The sequence below is a fragment of the Emys orbicularis genome, chromosome 22 (genome assembly GCF_028017835.1).
Source record: "Emys orbicularis isolate rEmyOrb1 chromosome 22, rEmyOrb1.hap1, whole genome shotgun sequence".
NCBI classification, from domain to species: domain Eukaryota; kingdom Metazoa; phylum Chordata; order Testudines; family Emydidae; genus Emys; species Emys orbicularis.
This window is the reverse complement of record NC_088704.1, coordinates 6749623-6769568: the sequence shown is the minus strand read 5'-3', so window position 1 is coordinate 6769568 and position 19946 is coordinate 6749623. Positions and strand designations below refer to the sequence as shown.

At 51.8% G+C, this 19946-nt stretch overlaps 1 protein-coding gene across 1 annotated transcript in view; it reads left to right on the top strand.

The window, feature by feature from the left end:
• The first annotated feature begins 2669 nt into the window (after positions 1-2669).
• ATP13A2 (ATPase cation transporting 13A2) overlaps positions 2670-19946 on the top strand; it is a 67450-nt gene continuing 50173 nt past the window's right edge. The window contains exon 1 of the mRNA XM_065421129.1: positions 2670-2790. Within this exon, the coding sequence (XP_065277201.1) occupies positions 2670-2790 (121 nt within the window). The remainder of the gene's footprint in view (positions 2791-19946) is intronic.

The following is a 19946-nucleotide window of genomic DNA, read 5'->3' as shown; positions in this document are numbered from 1 at the left end:
ACTTAATGATCCAACCAGCGCAACAAATTCAGCGATTGAATCCTGGTCACATGCTGCCTGAGGCACATTGCGCATGTGCTAAGAAGTCCATACCAGATGCTTCAGAGTGCAAGAAACCCTGTAATGCCAAACTGTGGAATAACCTACTTATACTGGAATGTTATTTATTCCCCTGCTACTTACTAGTTTGCCCTGAAGCATGAGGCATTACATCCCTCTTGAAGCATACTTATATCTAATGTAAACCTGGGTGTTCTTATCCATATAACTATCTGCTCCTTTTTTGAATACTTAGAACTCTGGGGTGCTCTCAGATCTTGTGGCAAGGAGTTCCATAGGTTGGCTATCGATTGTGCTTAAATCAATTTTCAATTTGCTTCCTTTTCGGTCTCATTGAGCGCCCCCATGTGCTACATATTTCACTCAGTTGCAGCTGACCTGTGGTTAATAGTTCTTGAAAGCCATCAGCACTGGTTAACACCATAATAGGATACAGATCCACAAGACTCCATGTGCAAATATTTTAATGGCTTTCAGCTAACTCCAGGCACATGTCCCTTTTAACTTATTGTAATAGAATACAGACATCTCATCTTCCCTTCTGCAAAATCTGATAATCTCTCCCATCTATGGGAAGAATTTAGTTTCCTTATGAATAATTTGATACCTTATAAAGATGCATTCTCTATGCTCCCTATATCTAAGAGGCAGAGCAGCGTCTGAGTAGTTGTTCATATCTTCATCCCATACTGTTCCTGGAGCCAAATGAATAATCTCATGTTAAATTCTGGTGAAATTTATCAGTTGGAAAGTTTAAAAGCCAACTAAGTATAGCTTGATTTAAACAACAAAGGGAAACTATAGAGTCCTAGAGTTTAAAACCCATCATCTACACTGACCTCCTGTGTATCACAGGCCACCCACCCACCCTGCACCCCACACTGAACCCAGCAACTGAAATTAGACCAAAGTATCACAGCCCACAGAAGACTAGACTGTTTTGTGCCACTGGCCGAGACTAGGAGGGACCAAGGTGCACCAGTGCCCAAGGCCCCTGTAGTGATGGGAAAATTATTAAGTGAGATACACCCAGGTAGTCCTAGCAAGTGACCTGCATCCATATGCTGCAGAGGAAGGTGAAAAATCTCTGAGGTCACTGGGGGAAATTCCTTCCTGCCCCCACCTATGGTGATCGATTAGATCCTGAGCACTTGAGCAAGAACCAGCCAGCCAAGCACCTGAGAGAGAAAATGCTGGGTGCCACCTCAGAGCCCTGCCCCATCCCATCCAATGTCCCATTTAAAGTCATGGCCATCCCTGATGCTTCAGAGGAAGGAGATTTAAAAAAATAACAGAATACTTGGGGGGGAATCCCTTCCTGACCCCTGTAGGTGGCCAGCTTCAACCCTGAAGCATGACCTTTTTGGATAATAAGGTATACACTAGAAATGAGCCTCATAGCTGGTGAGCCTGCCCCCTACCACCAGATATAACTAGAAGATGAGAAATAAAATCCCAGGGAGGGAGAGGAATTGTTTATGGTGCCCATGAGGTATAATTAGGATTAATTGCCCCACTGAGAAGGTCAGTTCGCATAAAGGATAGTCTACAAGGGGAGATGGTGGAAGCCTCAGTGAGTCATTTAAAACCAGGCTTCATGGCACACTGGGCAAACAGTGAGCGGAACCATCCTGCATTGGCTGAGCAGAATGGACTAGATCAGTGGTCTCCAAAGTGGGGTGCGCAAGAGGATCCTTCGGGGTGCACGGCAGGAGGAGCGCCGCCGGAGCAGCGCCGCTTCGGCAGTACGGGCAGCTTTTTGTTTGCTTGTTTTTTGCTTGGGGCGGCAAAAATGGTAGAGCCGGCCCTGCGGCGCGGCAGGGGGTGCATGCTCATAATTTTTTACTGATGGGGTGCGTGATCAAAAAAGTTTGGAGACCACTGGACTAGATAATAACCTACTAGGCCCTTTTCTCATTCAGAAGAGTGGCATGGTCAGCGTAAAAGGGCATCACAGAGACTAACTAGGTGGATCACAGAAGAGAAAGAGAGAGTGTGTTACATAGATACAGGGGTATAGATAGTGTGTGTATAAGGAGTGGAAGTCAGGAATTGACTTTGGCTCTGCCACAGAAGTGGGTTACACCCTGCGTAACCTTGGGCAAGCCCATTCCTCTGTGTGTGCCTCAGTTTCTCATCTGTAAACCGGGGTTGCTGGGGTGTGTGTGTAAGACCCTGGGAAACCCTCCCAGCGTTACCTGGGCAGTCCTGCCGCAGGCGGGCTCTTACCAGGGCTCAGAATTGGGGCTGGGACTGGGAGACCTTCCGCATGTCATGATCTGGGGGTGTCGTGACACCTGCCCGGGTGTCCTGGGTCAAGGCAGGGCCCTGGCACCAGAGGAAGCCGGGTTTGCTATGTACTCAGGAGCCCTCGGCTGGACACAGCCCCCCACTGCAGCTCCCCCTTGCCCTGCAGCGTGGGGAACTCAGCCCGGGCAGAGAGAAACTACAACTCCCAGCCGCCCCTGCGCGGCCGCGCCCCGCCCCGCTGACCCGCCCGCGGCGGCTCCTTTGTGTCTCCGAAGCAGAGAGCGAGGCTGGCCGCGGCCGGGGCGGCGCGCGCGAGTTCGGCTCCCGGGGGGCGCCGGGTGCTGCTGACGCGCGCAGCCATGAGCGCAGGTGAGCGGGAGCCCGGGTGTCCCTGCAAGCTGCGGGCCGTGCACGGGAACCCCCGAGGCCAGGCGGGGCTGCTGGAGGCAGCACTTCGCCCTGCCCGGCTCTCGCTGCAAGGCGGGAGCTCAGCCGCCGGGGAAGGAAGTTGCGCTGGCCCCAGCTAGGGTAAGAGCCGGCGCACCTGGCGGGGCTGTTCGGTGCATCCCTCTCGCGCTTCTGTTCCGGAGCTAAGGGCACTGCCTGCTCCCAAAGCCTGGGCTCTGCAGCCCTGCGCGACGCTGACAAGGATGCTGGAGCCAGCAAGCTCTTGGGGCGCAGCTGGTGGGATGCTCCTGGGGAGAGGGGGGGTAACATCCTACTGTGGGCATTGCGGGGCGGGGAAATGAATAACCTCCGAGTTATGCGAGGCCGTTCCGATTCTCTCCTCCCAGCCCTTCCTGCCCCACTGACTGGGGGGGTTGGCTGGGTTTGTTTGGTGGTGTTTGATGTGCAAACAGTTGGGAGCCTTTGGGAACAAGGTGTATCTCTACCCGCCAAAGAGGAGAATCCGTGTCATTCACACACACATGCCTTCCCCCCCCCCCCGCCCCCCCGCGGCTCTGGCAGTCTGTCCTTTGAATGATCTACTTGTCTGTCCTCTCCCCCCCCCCCCCCCCCGGCTTTCTTAAGTGATGTAATTTGGGCATGCCCGGGGTTAACACACCGGCCCTCTCAGGCGCGCAGGCTGCTTTGCGGGGCAGGAGGACTCATGCCACAGCGTTACCAAGTCCCGGAGATGGCACACACCTGCTTGGTTTGCGTTTCTGGGGCTGCTCCACTCAACAGCCCTCCCTTGCCAAACGGGGGAGCAGGGAACGGTCAGGTGTCTTGGGCTGAGCTGAGTCTCCCACACTTCTCTGAGCAGCAAAGTTATTTCCCAGGACTGTCTTGTCCCATCCCTTGCGTGTCTTAGAGCAGGGGTTGTCCAGCTTATGGCTTAGAGCCTTCCTATCCCCTTTACAATCACACACTGACCCTGGGGCTGCTACCGAAGTCACTTAGGCACCAAACTGACATTAGGATAGTCTTGATGTATTTTTAGCTGTGTTCGAATATGCGTTCCCGGCTCCTGGAGGGAAACGGTGGCCAGTCAGCCCGCCAGGGATCTAGAGAGCGTTCTGCAGCAGGTCCTTAGATGACAACCTAGGATCTTCCACCCTGGAGTCTCTCTTCTCGAGTTGGAAACTGCTACTGAGAGCAAAAGGGGAGGTGGCAGCTGAGTCCTAGAGCTGTGACCCTTGCTGGGTGGTTTAGCACTTACTGTTTAAACTAGTGGATCTCATGGCATGGAGGTGACCCCAGTGCACCGTTTGTGATCAGGCGCAGCACTGCTGGTGAGCTGCTGCCTCAGTTTCCCCTCACCCAGGGTATAAACAAGTCCAAGCAGTCCTTTCTAGTAGTAAAGAGCACCCTCTTTGGAAGGTGTTGTTTATTTAACCAAAAAGGACAACAGGAAAATGAACAAAAGCTTCAGTCAGCTACTCCATCAGGAATTCCCGGCCATTTGATCGGGGCGTGAGAGTGCTCCAGGGCTAGTGGGGTGAGATAAGACTGAATTCCCTGCCTGGAGCTTGGGCCTCTGCTGGGCGTCTTCCCCAGACCGTGCACTGCTGTTTACTGAGCTCCCCAGGACATCCCACACCCAGTTCATTCTCCTGGGCTGCTCCAGTGCCTTGCCTGGCAGCCCTGTGTTCTGGGCCTGTTCCTCTGTCTGTGACCCTCGCTCTCCGGGGAGATACCCCTGGGAGCAGCTGCAGGCTTCCAGCCTGAGCCCTCCTAAGCCTTTATTAGGCCCAGATGCTCATTACCTAATTAACTGCCACCCAGCTATGTAGGCAAGTAGCCCCAGGGGGATCTGGGTTGGCTCATTCTCCTAAGTGGAGTCTGTCGTATGTAGGCTGACCTCCCAACGCGCATGGCAGGAGGCAATCTAGCTATAACTGGTCCAGGAAGGTGGGTTCTAACACATGTACAGCTTAGTCTACACTTAAGTTTAGCTATTTCATTTGGGGTGTGACTTTTGTATCTCTGACGTAGCCGTACTGGTGTAAGCCCGAGTGTGAACATGGCAATGTTGGTATAACTGACATCGCTTGGGCCAGGTGTATGCAACAGACTCTTGCTAGAGTAAGTTCTTCTAGCAAACGTGCAGTTTTGTCAGCATGTGCTGCATCCACACTCTGCCGATACAGTATATTGGTATAGCTATACTGGCAAAGCCTTCCCCGTGCAGCCCTGGTTTTATGCCAGTCTCCCAAACTGGCATAAGCTGTACCAGTATAAGCGCTCATAACTATATAACTGCATCCTTGCTCGGAGGGGTTTGCTGGTTTAACGATTAACTATCCTGAGAGAATTATACTGGACAAAACCTTCCAAGTGTGGACAAGGCTTACCCAGTTGGATACACTGCAGCTGCAGGCTTTAGGAATGCTGAAGAAAACCAGATTTGGTTTTGTTGCTTTCAGTTTTAAAGGGCCACTGCCAACTTTATTATTTATTTTATTTATTTGCTAGTTTTTAAAAAATTCCAGTATCTGACAGAATCCTCCTATAAATAGTAAGTCCTGGAACTTTTTAAACATGCTCTTCAATGAGAGAGAAATTGTTCAGCCAAGGCCCTGATCCTGCAAAGACTTGCATGCTGGACCTTAAGCACCTGCATAAGGCTTTCCAGATGGTGGCCGGAGTAGACAGGAAGCAGTGAAACTGATGATAAAGTTCTGTTGAATGCACTGAGGTAACAGCCTGGAAACAAATCATATCAGTTTCATAGATTTTTTTTTTCTCATTATGATCTTGTAGTCTGACTTCCTCCATAACCTAGGCCAGAGAATTTACTCCGTGAAATTAAAGGTGTCCCCTTAAAATCTGAATTTTCTTATGCTAATCAGGGATGCAGTGATAATCTATGATAAATGACCTCTGGATCAGGGAGCCTTTTTACTTCTGTTACACTGGAAACATCCACTGCGTTTTACATAAATGTACAGAAAACAGGGTTCCTGCCCAAAGCGGAGCTGGTACCCAGGGTCAGATTGGATGCACCATTCTGCAAAAACTCCTACTTGGAAGTCATGAACCTCAGTCAGAATTTCCTCTTTGCAAGAGGAATCAAAACCAATAATGAACCTAAAGTTCCCTTTGGAGACGTTTCATGTGCTGCATAGAAAACAGCTGGTCAGGGTTATTCTTGGGTTCCGCCCGCCGCCCCACTCCTTATACCAACTGACTTTGGCAGAACTGAAATCTTGTAATGAGAGAGGAAATGGTCACCCAAAATGTACTACTTCTGTACTTCATAATGGGTTTCAGTTCTTAGCTTCCGCGTAGCACATCAGAACAATGATGTGAGAAGGTAAATGATTTGCATAGATGCCTGTAGTCTTTATGGTAACAGACTATGTGCATTAATATTGTTATAAGACAGGGACACCGTGAGCGGGAATTTGTCTTCTGCTGTTCTAAATGAGCCAGTCAAATGCGCTTTGAGTGAATAAACCACTAAGTGCTGGTGAGACCCCGAAGGTTCCCCACAATTACATTAATCCAGTCAAGACTGGTGAATCAAGGAATGTGCCTTGTAAGTGATTGGGATGAATTTGCTGCTCCTGGGAAAGAGGGAAGCTGATAGCAATGGCAGGGACCAGCCTTACTAATGACAGGTCCTCTATAAACTTCCCAAGTGGTGCTTGACCAGTGCATCTCAGTGCTGAGCGGCAGTGCCCAGTGTAGGATGTGAATACAGGGCGCTCTGGGTCGCAAGCGGGTATCAGCATGTTCTGAAAATCCAGGCCTCCTTCATGGTGTCTAAACTTGGGATCCAGAATTCTTAGTCTTGGAAATCTTGGCTGTAGACAAGTTGAGGTAGGGGCTGTTCTTGGATGTTTGCGTGTGTGTTACTCAGAACATCTGCAGTAGGGAACACGTGTATCTACAGCACAATCTCTAGTGCGTGGTCCAGCGGTTAGGGCAGTATTTGGGAGACCTGGATTCGAGTCCCTGCTCTGCCACAAACTATCTGGGTGACCTTGGGCAAGTCATTTAGTCTCTTTGTGGCTCAGTTCCCCGTCTGTGCAATGGGGATAATAACCGTGCGTTGCCTCACAGGGGTAGTGTGAAAACAAATATATTAAAGACTGAGGCACCCCCACATCCTGTGGTGAGGGGGGGTGCCTTATCCCTTAGATAGCTAGAACATGCTGGATCATTCTAATAGAGATGGGGAAAGGTCTTGTTTTAGCTGGTGAAACTGAGGGAGGAACCTAGGTTTCAGCTCAACCAGCCAAATTGAGGGATAACTCCAACTTGCCCTGTTTGCACTAAGATTCTACAGCGTGAGAGCAATCATGGTGCAACCCCCCTTACTTTCCCTAGGGTAGACCAGGCCATTGAGTTGTCTGTTTCAGAGGCAGGAAGCGACTGGTTCCTGCATGGCTCAGATGCAGGATCAGAGTCCTGGTATTGATGTCCTCCTATTCGAGCTGATGGCTGTGTGACGTACAACAAGACCGGCAGGTGTCTTTCTGCAGCAGATGCATGGATGTAGTGGGCCCCGGGGATGAAAGGAAACGGCTCATGGGTCGTCATTGTCCTTGTGTTCGTCCCGAATGTACGTGTTCTAAACAGCGTGGTGAATTTTGACCTCCGGCTCGATTGCTGTCGCTTTCTGTATCGAAGAGTGAAGCCAAATGGCCTGGGAAAAGCTTGAACTGGTACAAAGCTCAGCAGATCAGCTGGTTAACAGTGCTGTGAATTCATTTCCTACCCCCGCAGTGCTCTGCTTCTGCACTGACTGCCCGCTGTACACAGAGTCCAAGTCAGGGTCTTTGTCCTAATAGCCAAAGCCCTCCCTTGGGTCTGGCCAATGCACTCACTCTGCAACCAAGACACCCACGTTCCACTGGAACAATGAAACTGATTGTGGAGGTGCACGGGGCAGTACTTGCCCCTTGAAGCTATTGTTTCAGGCTCTCTCCAGACTCTGGCATCAGGTATGCTTGGTTTGTGTTTTCAAGGTTTTCTTCTCGCCATAAGGGTGAGAGTTGAGATTCTGGAGCACAAAGGAATGAAATACACAGGGTCCTGGCCTTGAGCATATGCAGTAGCCCCCAGATCTGTTGCAGAGGGGGAGGATAATGTTCAGTCTGCCCTGCAGGTAATGGTGGTGTTGATTCAGAAGGGGGCGCTCGTACCTCTGAATCAGTACTGAGCCAGTGCCTCAGTGCAGGGCTGGTGGGCTCTGCTGTAGGACCCATCTTCGGGATAATGCATAGACAAGGTCCCAACCACTTGTGTTTGTCTGAGATCCCACAGGCCTCTCCGCTCAAGAATTGGCTGAATTGCATCTCTGGTTACTGCATTCTGGGTGATGCCTAAACTTCCCCTTTAATTTTAGCCGGTTAAGATATTCCTCACTCCTCCCACAATGTATGTGGCTGGTTAAAACCAGGCCATGTTCCAGCTGTGAGCTGACATGATAGAGCTGCGTCTTGGGGTCTGGATCTTGCAAATACAGTAGAAGAGATTATCCCGACTTGACCAGCAGGAGAGAAATGGTCTTTAAGGCCGTGCCACCAGCCCCCCCATCTTGCCATGCCACCTAACCCAGTACTTCTGTTTGAATAACCCTTCCTATCACCCTACAGCTGAGGATCTCCAAACACTTGGCAAGCATGAATGGATTAAAGCCTCCCGCCTCCAAGACAAGTATTACCCTCCCCCCTTCTGTAAAATAGGGATATCTCTCAGTGCCTCGGAGGCATTAAAGGTCAGGCAGGAAGCTTGCGTTCGAGCTGGGAACAGAGCCCAGATCTCTTGATTTGCAGCCCTGGGGCTTTAACCACGCAGGCATTCGCCCTCCCTCCCTCCTCCCCGCTTATGAGAAGAGGCAGCTCTTCCCAGGGCTCTAGAGCTGGGTTGCCGTTGGAAAGCCCCAGGGCCGAGCCCCGCCCGAGGAGTGTGCTGAGCCTACAGCTGCAGGGCGCTCTGAGCTCGTGGCAGTGGGCATGCTCTGTTGGGACTTCCCTTCCGCAGTGGCACTGCAACTCCCACCCCCACCAAACAGGACCTGAACTGCCTCCTGTGTGCCAGCCCTGCCTATTGCCCCTCCTTTAATGGGCAATCGTCCGTCCCCCCCCTTCCTGCTAAACAACTCCCGGGTGCCTGACCCGCGCCCGGGTGCACTGCGTGGGCCACGCACGACCGGAGCCCCTGCCCTCAGGTGGGACTCGGCCAGTCTTAGCCCCGGCCCGCCTTTGGACAGGTCGTGGAAGAACAAGAGAGAAGCCCGAGAACTAAGCTGCCGAGGAGCAGGTTCTCTGGATCCAGCACCCCGTGTGCTCCTGCAGACATGCCTCCCCTGCCTGGCAGCTGTTTTGCAGGCCGTGCTACGTGGAAATCATGAGATCAGCAAACAAAATGACCCCGGTTTATTTTTAAGGAAGGCTTTAAAAAAAAAAAAGTCCAGTTGCAACGTCCCGAGTTTCCAGTATTGACCAACGCAGAACGGTGTCTCGGACACGCTCCGTACATTCTCCTGCTCAGTCCTTGATGCGAGAGCAAAAGGGAAGTAAGTTACAGGCAGGAGGTCACGTGTGGAAACCCCAAGCAACTGTGGGCCGTTTGTGAAACCTCCCTAAGTAACAGCAGCTGCTTCTGTTAAAGTGCCGGCTCCGTCCGCAGCTATTCTTGGGGCTGGCAGATGTGCGGTTCCTTGAGTCCGGGTCCATGTGACGCCTAACCAGTTATTCCTTCCAAAGGATCTAAATATCCTCAGTCAGCCTTGTCTGAGGCTCATTTGCTTGTGAAATATCTGTCGGGGAGGTTCCTGCAAAGTGTCTCTGGAGCCTTCAGAATCCTGGGCTATGTGTTACCGGACCCTGGCCACTCCGCTGCTTCCATCATTACCCATAAGCCTTTGCTCTGATCAGCTGATGCTAGTCTCCATGGCTTGCCTGTACCTAACTAAGGCCCACAGCCAGAGGCTTGGGGGTGTTGATCAAGGTGGAGGGCTCTAGGTTCTGGTGGTGGTAATTCAACACTTCCCTTTGCCTAGCATTGGGAAATCTGCTTTGAAGCGCCCCCTGCCCAGGAATCCGGAGTCCAGGACTTGCGGAGTTAAACCTTTTACCCTCATCTCCTGCACTAATTAACTCGAGGGGAGTTTCCCCTCACTCCAGGCCTGGCCCTGGTTGGTGACTAGGTTATCTAAAGAGCCACCCAGTGCGAACAAGAGCTCAAGGTGGGATGAGTCTGGCTCAATATCGTTAAGCTCCTGCAGCTATAACGAGTAGCTGGGCGATGCTCTGAGCCTTTCTAATCCAGAGGCACTAGACTGATTGTGCAGCTACACCAAGTCTGGAGGCATCATGGGGCCTAGTCTCCTTAAGACCGACGTGCTGTCCTTGACTGTAAGGATCTGTGGGACGATTGGGGTGAGACCCAGATACAGCATGGTCCTGTTTTATTGGTAGAGTTGGGTGCTGAACCAGGGCCAGGACAGCTGGGATTTCCAAAGGGATGTAGGGGAATTAGGCACCCAAGTCCTATTGCTTTCTTCTTCTGCCCAAGGCGTTGGCGCCGTTCGGGGACAGGGTTTAAAGTCGTGTCTGCGCAGCAAAGCAGAACTAACCAGCATGGCGAAGGTGGTGTTTTCAGCCTTGTCTGCGCTAGGGGATTCTTACAACAATTCCCCGCCGTCGTTATCTCAGAAGCTGCCGCAAGATAGGGTGCTCGTTGAGTAATACACGGCGTGGGCTTTTTTCATAGTCCAAGCTGCCCAGTAGAGGGCACCCTTCTGCTGAAACAGACGGGGGGGGGTTGGCTTCTCTGGTGCTTGGCTTCTCTGGTGCTTGTGGAAAGGGAGAAACCTTGGTTTAAAGTTCCACTGAGCCTCGGCAAGTAGGTTGGAAGGACTTGATTGTAATCAGAGGGCTCGTGCTGTGTGACCCACGAAAAGGAATGGGAGGGGGGCGAAAGAGCCTCTTTGCTCTCCAGGCAGGCTGCCCACGCTGGGTTACAAAGCGGGTAGGGAAAGCGGGCTGCCCCCAGCACAGGAGTAATGAGTGGATGGAGCCTTCGCTCCGCCTACTCCACATAGCAGTCCCTGCAGCAGAGCTGGTGTGGAGTGGGACGTGAGCAGTGCGGGGGAAAGGAGGGACACGGCTTAGTACCCCCCACTTCAGAGCAAGTGGAAAGCAGACACCGAACGATTATTTGTATTGCAGTAGGGCCCAGGAGCACTAGCCACGGAGCAGGCCCCCATTGTGCTAGGCGCTGTACGAACACAGAACAAAACGACGCTGCCTGCCCCAAAGAGCTGACCGGCTTGTGACCGAGTCTCCTGGGCCAGTCCAGCTGCATGCTGCCCTTTGTGCTGGGCAGATTGCAGCATTACTATCCCCAAACAATTGTCAGTAGCGGTCAGTTTATCCCTCCACCCATGGCGGCCAGGAACACCACTAAATTCCATGTTAAGTCAGACAGCGAAAGGGAGAGTTAAACATTTGCTGGGTTGCCCGTATCAGCCACAGCCATCCTCTTTGGACTGTTCCTTACCTGATAAGGAGACGGGAATGTGCTGAAGTAACTTTATTGCTTTTTATCTCTGCTCCTGCCTTGGTTAGGTTTGAAAACGAGGGAGTGTTTGGGCTTTATGAACTTCCTGCTAGCGCAAAGCTCTGTCCACTAGTCCCACCTGGGAAGTAAACAGCCGTGTCTGTAAGATGTTCCCATACCCTGGTTCCAGCCAAGGTGTCCAAATGTAGCTAGGAAGCAATTAGGCAACAGAGCTGAAATTGACAAGCCTGCTGGTAGAGAAATACTTCCCCACCACCACCCTGAAGTACTGCTGGAAATCACGGGCCCCCCGCGAGTGTCTGAGCACCTCGCCAGCCATCACTCTTATTCTTTTACACACACCCCCGCGTGAGATGGGAGTTTTATTATCCCCATTTTACAGAAATGGAGAGCATAGGGGCCAGATTTGTAAAGGTATTTAGGCGCCTAGTTCCCATTGATTTCCCTGGGCGTTAGGCAGGGCCGGCTCTAGCTTTTTTGCCGCCCCACGCAAAAAAGAAGAGTGCCCCCCCCCCCCGCGAGCGCCACGCCGCGCCGCCGTACCCCCCCAGTGACGCCGAAATCCCCGCCCCCCCAGCACCACGCCACCTGAATCCCCGCCCCCCAGAACGCCACGCCGCCCGAAGCCACGCCCCCTCCGAGCACCACGCCAACCCCCGCCCCTCCTCCAAGCGCCAGCCCCCGCCCGCCCAGCGCCGCACCGCGCCAACCCCCGCCCCCCCAGCGCCACGCCAGCCCCCGCCCAATAAATAAATAAATAAAAACCTGAGCGCCGCCCCGGCCCAAGGTGCCGCCCCAAGCACGTGCTTGGTCGGCTGGTGCCTGGAGCCAGCCCTGGCGTTAGGCGCCTCCGTATCTTTAAAAATTTGGCCCTCGGTGACTTGCCAGAGGTCACAGGGGAACTCAGTGGCAGAGCCGGGACCTGAATCCAGATCTCGCGTCCCGCCCCGCCCCCAGGTCTGGTGCTGTAACCCGACAGCCCCGCTTTCCTCCTTGTTCCTTTGACTCAGAAACACAGGCCTCTTCCAGCTATGCTAAGGCAGCGTTTCTGGTAAGTCTCATTGCGTGTGAACGTTCCGCCGGAGGAGAGCCTGATCTCTCGCATGCATTCATGTATCCCTCCTTTTCTCCCCCCATTCCCACTGCACCCTGGTTTCCCACCTCTCCGCGCACAGGGCATGGGGCGACCGAATCGGGGACACCCGAGAGAGCTTGCTGCATAAACAACCCGACCAGACAATGAGCATTGCTAACTTGCGGGGGTTGCTGCTCACCCTCCAGCTGAAATTTGTGCTTTTTTTCCCATCCCGGTAGCTCTCGTACCCTGTGTTCCCTTTGTGGTGGGGTGCCGCTGGTGTTTCGGTCGTCCCGACAACGCTGCGTTTTGTTTGGTCTCCCACAAACGAGGGCTGCTGATAGCAAGCCCAGCCCTTTAAATTCTCTCTTAAAAAGCAAGCGCTGGATGCATCTCGCATCTCCCGCCTACTCCTGGCTCTCCCCATCTTCTCCAGCAACAATTGGAAAGAGGGTCGTTCCCCTTGGGATACTTAAAACTCTGGGTGATCACATGGCAGCAGGTGCAATCACAGGTACAAGGACTTCCCGCTAAGCAAAGATCATCTGACCTGGATTGGGAGAGGAGAGGGAGCTTGAGAGTTAATAACTTAAAAAAAAAAAAAAAAAAAAAGAATAGGGTGACTCTTATTTTAAATTAGGGTGCTTTAAAAACCATTTAGCTGGAATGCCCACATGTGGAGGAAGGTGATGCCCGAGCCTAAAGGCTAATCTTGTGTTTAGAGCCTGGCGCTGGGAGTGGGGAGATCTGGATTCTTTTTCCAGCTGACGGTCACTTCCCTCTCTGTGCCTTAATTTCCCTGTCGGTAAAATCTATGTTAGGTCCCATGCAGCCTCCATTACCATCGAATCTGAGCATCTCATGATCTTGAATGGATTTATTCTCTCCAGCAGTGTCTTTGTAAAAGAGATGTTGTCATTTGACCGCAGGTTATTGGACTTGAGGCAGGAATCTCCTGGGTGGAATTCTCTGGCCTGGGCTATACAAGAGATCAGACTGGATGATCATAATGGTCCCCTCTGGCCTTTAAATCTAGGACTCCCTTAGACAACCCGCCCCCCCCCCCCCCCAGGCTTTTGTGTCTCCTTGCCCATGTGCTGCTAAGCCTTCCCTCCCTCTGTGTATATTTAGTCCTCACTGCTTTGAGCGGAAGAGTCTGAACGTGGCAGTTTAAGCTGCAGTGAACCTGCATTAGATTCCCTCTTGGACTAGTTTTTCCCGATAGTGTGCAGGAGTGACCCGTCTGGGCTGGCTTTTCTGCAGTTCGAAGGATATTCTTCCTGCAAAACAGGTTTCCTGAGGTGGAGCTGGTTCTGTCACCTGTAGAACCAATGCACCGACCTGAGCTGGTAGCAGAAGTAAGCTGTTATCTGCTACGTGGGTCCATTGCTAGGGAGAGATGGATCACACGCCTTGCAAGTGTTATATGTGCAAGGTTGCCAGTGTCCAAACTGTGGGCCCTGCCTTGTGCACACTGCTAGGGATGAGTCAGTGGGGCAAATTCCCGCTGGCTGGCACTAAACCCAGGAAGCCCCAGGGTTTGTATCCACTGACTGGTGATTTTGCACTTCCCTAGGAGAGCTGCTGCTGTAACTGGAACCAGTCTGGGTGCGCTCTGGTCGCTCAGTGCAGTGAAATGCTTGGGCTACCTGCAGCGGTTGCTTAGCGCAGCCAGTCACTTAATAAAGGAAGGGTCTTTAATGCATTTTCCCTGTATTCATAGAACCGTACGACTGGAAGGGTCTTCGAGAGGTCTTCTAGTCCAGTCCCCTGCACCCATGACAGGACTAAGTATTCTACCATCCCTGACAGGTGTTTGTCCAACCTGCTCTTAAAAATCTCCAATGATGGAGATTCCACAACCTCGCTAGGCAATTTATTCCAGTGCTTGACCACCCTGACAGTTAGGAAGTTTTTCCTAATGTCCAACCTAAACCGCCCTTGCTGCAATTTAAATTTCTTGTCCTATCCTCAGAGGTTAAGGAGAACAATTTTTCTCCCTCCTCCTTGTAACAACCTTTTATGTACTTGAAACTGTTCTCATGTCCCCTCTCAGTCTTCTCTTCTCCAGACTAAACAAACCCAATTTTTTCAATCTTCCCTCCTAGGTCATGTTTTCTAGACCTTTCATCGTTTTTGTTGCTCTTCTCTGGACTTTCTCCAATTTGTCCCCATCTTTCCTGAAATGTGGAGCCCAGAACTGGACACAATACTCCAGTTGAGGTCTAATCAGTGCAGAGTAGAGCGGAAGAATTATTTCTCGCGTCTTGCTTACAACACTCCTGCTCATAGGTGCTGACTCCATGGGTGCTCCACCTGGAGCACCCATGGAGAAAAATTAGCGGGTGCTTAGCACCCGCTGGCAGCCAAGCTTCCCCCTCTCTCCCCTCCCAGCGCCTCTCCCCTGCTGGCGGCCCTGTTGATCACTCTTCCCCCTGTCTCCCAGCTCCTCCCATCTGCCACAAACAGCTGTTTCGCGGCATGCAGGTTGGTTCCTGGAGGGACAGGGACGGGGCAGGAAGGGGTGGAGTGGGGCTGGGGCCTGGGGCAGAGAGGGCATCAAGCACCCCCTCACCCCACCCCTCGGTAGAGGGGATGTCCACGCCTATGCTCCTGCTAATACATCCCAGATGTTTGCCCCCTTTTTTTTTTTTTTTTTTTTTTTTTTTGCTACAGTGTTTTGCTGTTTATTCATATGTAGCTTGTGATCCACTCTGACCCCAGATCCCTTTCTGCAGCACTCCTTCCTAGGCAGTCCTATTGTAGAGAACAATCTCACGTTGGCAGGGAGATGCGCTAGATCTCTGATTCCGAGAGTGAAAACCCAACAAGCGTCTCTTCTGGAAGGGTCAGATTTCTAGCCTGAAATCAGTGCCTAGGTAGGGTATTGCTGCTGGACAGGCTTCTGCACACGCACAGCTGGGGCACTTTGCAGCTTCCCTGTGTATCACACCTTTGAGATCAAAGAGCCTCCTGTCTCCTTTCCCAGGCTGTAATTAGGCAGGCTGTCAATCACATGCCATTGTTCTGGGCTCCCCTGGCTGTAGCTAACTGAGAAGTTCTGATTATTAGATTATTATCCACAGCTACTTACATGGCTCTGTGAACACACAAATAACTGGCAAGGGTGGGGGAAAAAAAGAAGTGTTGACGTGGAAGGGGGTGAGAATCTTCCCCCCCTTCCCTTGGGCTGTGTTTGGGCAGTAGGTGTGGTTGCTTTGTTTCTTACTGGTAGTGCAGGCCTCTGAGGCGGAGCATTGTTATTACCCACCCCCATTCCTCCCCACCCCACCCCGAATGCCCAGCTATTACCTGTCCTACAGCAGACGTGTCCCTGTGAGGCAGGGCTGTGATTTACCTGCAAGAGAACAGGAAATACCTTGGAAAGGGGGAATCGCCACCTGCTTTGAAACAGGTAAGCAGCCAGGAAATCCTCTCTAGAATGCGCTTGTTGGAAGGCAGCTGGCGTGAGAGGGGGAGGTAAAAATGCAGGTGTGGTGGTTTAGCAGATAGCAATGACTTGAAGCTCTGTTACTCTAGACATGCAGCCAAATAAAAATCATCTGGCTGTGGACTTTTGCGGCCTGGATTTCTCGGTTCTGTGTAAACGAAAGGCCTAAAGGGACCCGGCAGGATACTGAAACAAAGCTCCTTCTCTTGCCAACACCATCTTTTTAAAAGGAAAAGACATTTTAAAATGCTAATGTTCTTCCTGGTGTTTATGTGGAGAGATACAGACAGCAAATTCATCACTTCCACATTCCTTTGGGTGGTCAGTTTCTAGTTAATTTCATTTGCGATTTCACATGCCTTAGCTGCAATATTTGGGTTGCAAAGGCAGCTAGGGAAGGCTTGTGTTTAAAAAAAAAAACCTCTTTCTCCCCCCGCCCCCCCTCCTTAAATGCCGACAATGTTTTTCTGTTGATCTTAGGTTTTCAGAATACAATCGTAGAACCAAAGGGTTAGAAGGGACCGCAAGGGTCATCCAGTCTAACCCCCTGCCAAGATGCAGGATTTGTTGTGTCTAAACCATACAAGACAGATGGTTTCAACCTTGTTTTCACCCAACTTGTATGCATAGCTGACCTCCCAAAAATGCACGTATGGCAGACCCGCTCGTTCCATGGCGTTTGGTTGATAACTAACAGATCTGGAGCATGCAGTTAACCCAGCTCTCTCCCCTGCTTTTCACAAACTTTCTGGAGTTCTGCCTGTGAGGTTTGACTTTATTTGATGAAACTGTTACTCAGACTTGTTCCCCGTGATTCGGCGACGTAGCCAGTAGGAGATGTTTGTAGTCAAACAACAGGAACAAACCCAACTGGGTTGTGTGAGTGGAGAAAGCGACCAGCTAGCTTTCCCCTTGGGAGGCCAGATCTTATCAAAGAGCTCAGGGCCAGATTTCCAAGTGCTTAGCACCCACAACTGGGGCTGGATCTTCAAGCATGCGCAGCGCCTAATGTGCACCCAGCACCCTGGGCTCTTTAGAAAATCGAGCCACTTATTGTGGTGCCTAAATGGGACTGAGCCCTGTTGTCAGATTTTTATCAGCTGCCCCTCTGAATTTTAATCAGGCTGCGTCTACACTAGAAACTTCAAAGCGCTGCCATGGGCATGCACCCAGCGCTCCTGGTAATCCACCTCCACAAGGGAAATAGCTCTGAGCGCTCCTGTCCACACTAGTGCTTTAAAGCGTTCAAACTTGCTGCACTCAAGGGGGTGCTTTTTCACACACACGCACCCCGAGCCAGCAAGTTAGAGTGCTATAAAATGTAAGTGTAGATGAGCCGTCCGTTGTAAGCTCCCTTAGAACAGACTTCTCGCCATGGGATGTGTGTGGCCTGTTTGCAGTTGGCTGCGACACCCCTTTGCTGTTGCTGGGGGGAGGGAGCTCAGTGGTTTGAGCATTGGCCTGCTAAACCCAGGGTTGTGAGTTCAATCCTTGAGGGGGCCACTTAGGGATCTGGGATAAAAATCTGTCTGGGGATTGGTCCTGCTTTGAACAGGGGGTTGGACTAGATGACCTCCTGAGGTCCCTTCCAACCCTAATCTTCTATGATTCTATGAGAAGGGAGAGGGGCACACAGTTTAAATGTGGGACCTGTTTGTGAGATGGTTCCACTTCAGATATTCAGCAGAACACCTTGAAAATCCGTGTCTGTTATCAAAGCTGACCCGTGGATTTAGCTTCCTGGCCGTCACTGACAGGAATGTGGGCTGTATGGCTCAGATCCCCTTGTCATCTCTGAGATGCTAAACTGTCCTTATCGCCATGTTAATCCCTAAACCTGAGCCAGGGTGAGTCTGTCTACCTGGGTTGAGAGGCTGGCCCCCAGCTAGAGGGGAGAGCTAGAGGGGAGACATACTCTTAGGGCCATTTTCCGATATCCTTTCTCATGCTGAATAGCACCATCCTTCCCGAACAGTTCACCTGAAATCAATGGGGCTGCTTTCGGAGCAAGGTACGGTTCTGTCGATCAGAGTCTGGCCCTTTAGTTCCCTTTCAGTTCTATCCGCCTTCCCCTCAAACTGGATCTCAATCTTCTAATGCACCAAAGACCCAAGCGCAATACGACAAATGAAACTTTGCGCCTGTGTAAGCTCAAGGATGAACATAAGAACGGCCCCGAACTGGGTCAGACCAAAGGTCCATCCAGCCCAGTATCCTGTCTGCAGACAGTGGCCAATGCCAGGTGCCCCAGAGGGAGTGAACCTAACAGGCAATGATCAAGTGATCTCTCTCCTGCCATCCATCTCCACCCTCTGACAAACCGAGTCTAGGGACCATTCCTTACCCATCCTGGCTAATAGCCGTTAATGGACTTAACCTCCATGAATTTATCTAGTTCTCTTTGCTTCTTAGTCTTTCCCTTCTGCCTTCTTCTGAGCCTGCTCCAGAATCAGCAACCTCACACTGGAGGTCCCCAGCACCCAACTTTCTTTCTATCTTCAAGGTGTATTGGTCTGTCCTGGGTACAAAAGGGGAAAGTGCCTCTCTGAGGGCCGTGCCGTGTAGCTAAACAAGGAAGCTAGAGTTCAAGGCTGCTGCCTCATGGCCTCCCCACATGCTCCATTTAAAGGTGGGTCTTAAAGCCAGGCGAGGGGGGGAAATCCCCTTCCAAACTGCTCAGCCTGCTAAACACCACAATGCGGGTCTTACCCTGTTCATGCAAAGAGAAGGGAGAGGGGCACACGCACACAGTCTAAATGTGGGACCTGTTTGGAAGATGGTTCCCACTTCAAAACTACAATGGATCACCCTCTCCCTTGAAACGCCCTTTTCCCCTCGCAGCTGCCGATGCTGTCTGGGGGTGTGTGAACACAATGAGCAAACAGCCGGCAGCAGGTACATCTTCAGGGAGGGCTCTGATGGCTCGCGTTTTGCAAATGACCGGTGGGATGGGTTTGAAAGCCATCCGCGTGTTCAGTGGAGAGCAGGTCGCAGCTGCCCCTTCCCTGACGGAGCCGCTGGGACCAGCATCGCTCTGTGGCTCGCAGGTGGATTGGGTTACTGCACTTGACACTTCTGGAGTCTGAGAACATCCAATCCAGCCTCTATCTGAGATCGATCCGTGGCTATCTGGGGCTGGCTGTCCGTCACCCTGGCTCCTTGTCCCTTTGTACATAACCCTCTAGATCAACCCCCCCCTCTTGTTTTACTCTGCCTCTCTGGGAGCTGTCCCCCATGCCCACGCTTAAAGGGACATACCAGCATGCCCTGTTTACCCTGGGGATTTGCCTAGGTTATGGCCAGCAGCAACCAGCCTCCGCTATAGCTGCACAATGCAAACCCCTGCTATAGACAGAGGAGACCCCTAGAAGTTGCCCCAGGACTGTTTATACCCATTTCAAGCAGGGGTAATCGGCACTGGTACATGTAGCAGCTTTGGTTGCCTGCACCAGCTCTGATACAGCTGGTGCCTAGGGCCTGGTCTAAGCGGCAAAAAAATCACACACTCCTCTAGCTATTCTGGCTATGCCAGCAAAGCCGCAGTGTAGACACAGCTTCCGTCGGCTTAGCTAATGTCGTCTGGGGAGGCAATGTGCCTACACGGACCAAAAAACTCCTCCTGTTGGCACACGCTGCATCTAAACTAGGGGCTCTGCCAGCCAAGGCTCTGTAATGTAGACATGGCTTTAGCCTGGCCTCCCCGTGTGCTGGCCTTTACACAGCACCGTCCTAGCACTATCTCCATGTGTTCAATTTCATGGTCCTGGGTGGTAACTCTATCCGCAGCTTTCCTGGCCCAAAGTGCCTTGTAAGAGACCCACAACCGTGCTGGAAACGTGTATCTGGACGGCTGTACGTTCTTTCTCATGCTAGTTACCCACTGAAAGCTGTTGCTCTAGGAGCTGTAAAGATAGCATGCTGGATTTCCTTGTTTTTGGGTGGAAGAGGCTAATCGCATCAGGAGGACACCAATGTATTAAAGGCTGCTGTGTCTTCATTCCTTCGGGGCTGGAATTCATGTCGGCCTCGTTCAGAAAAACTGTGACAAGCTGTGAAGACCTGGCACAGCCGTAAACAAGGAGAGAACAAGTGCAGAGATTTCATGCCGCTCGGAGGACACTGGATCCA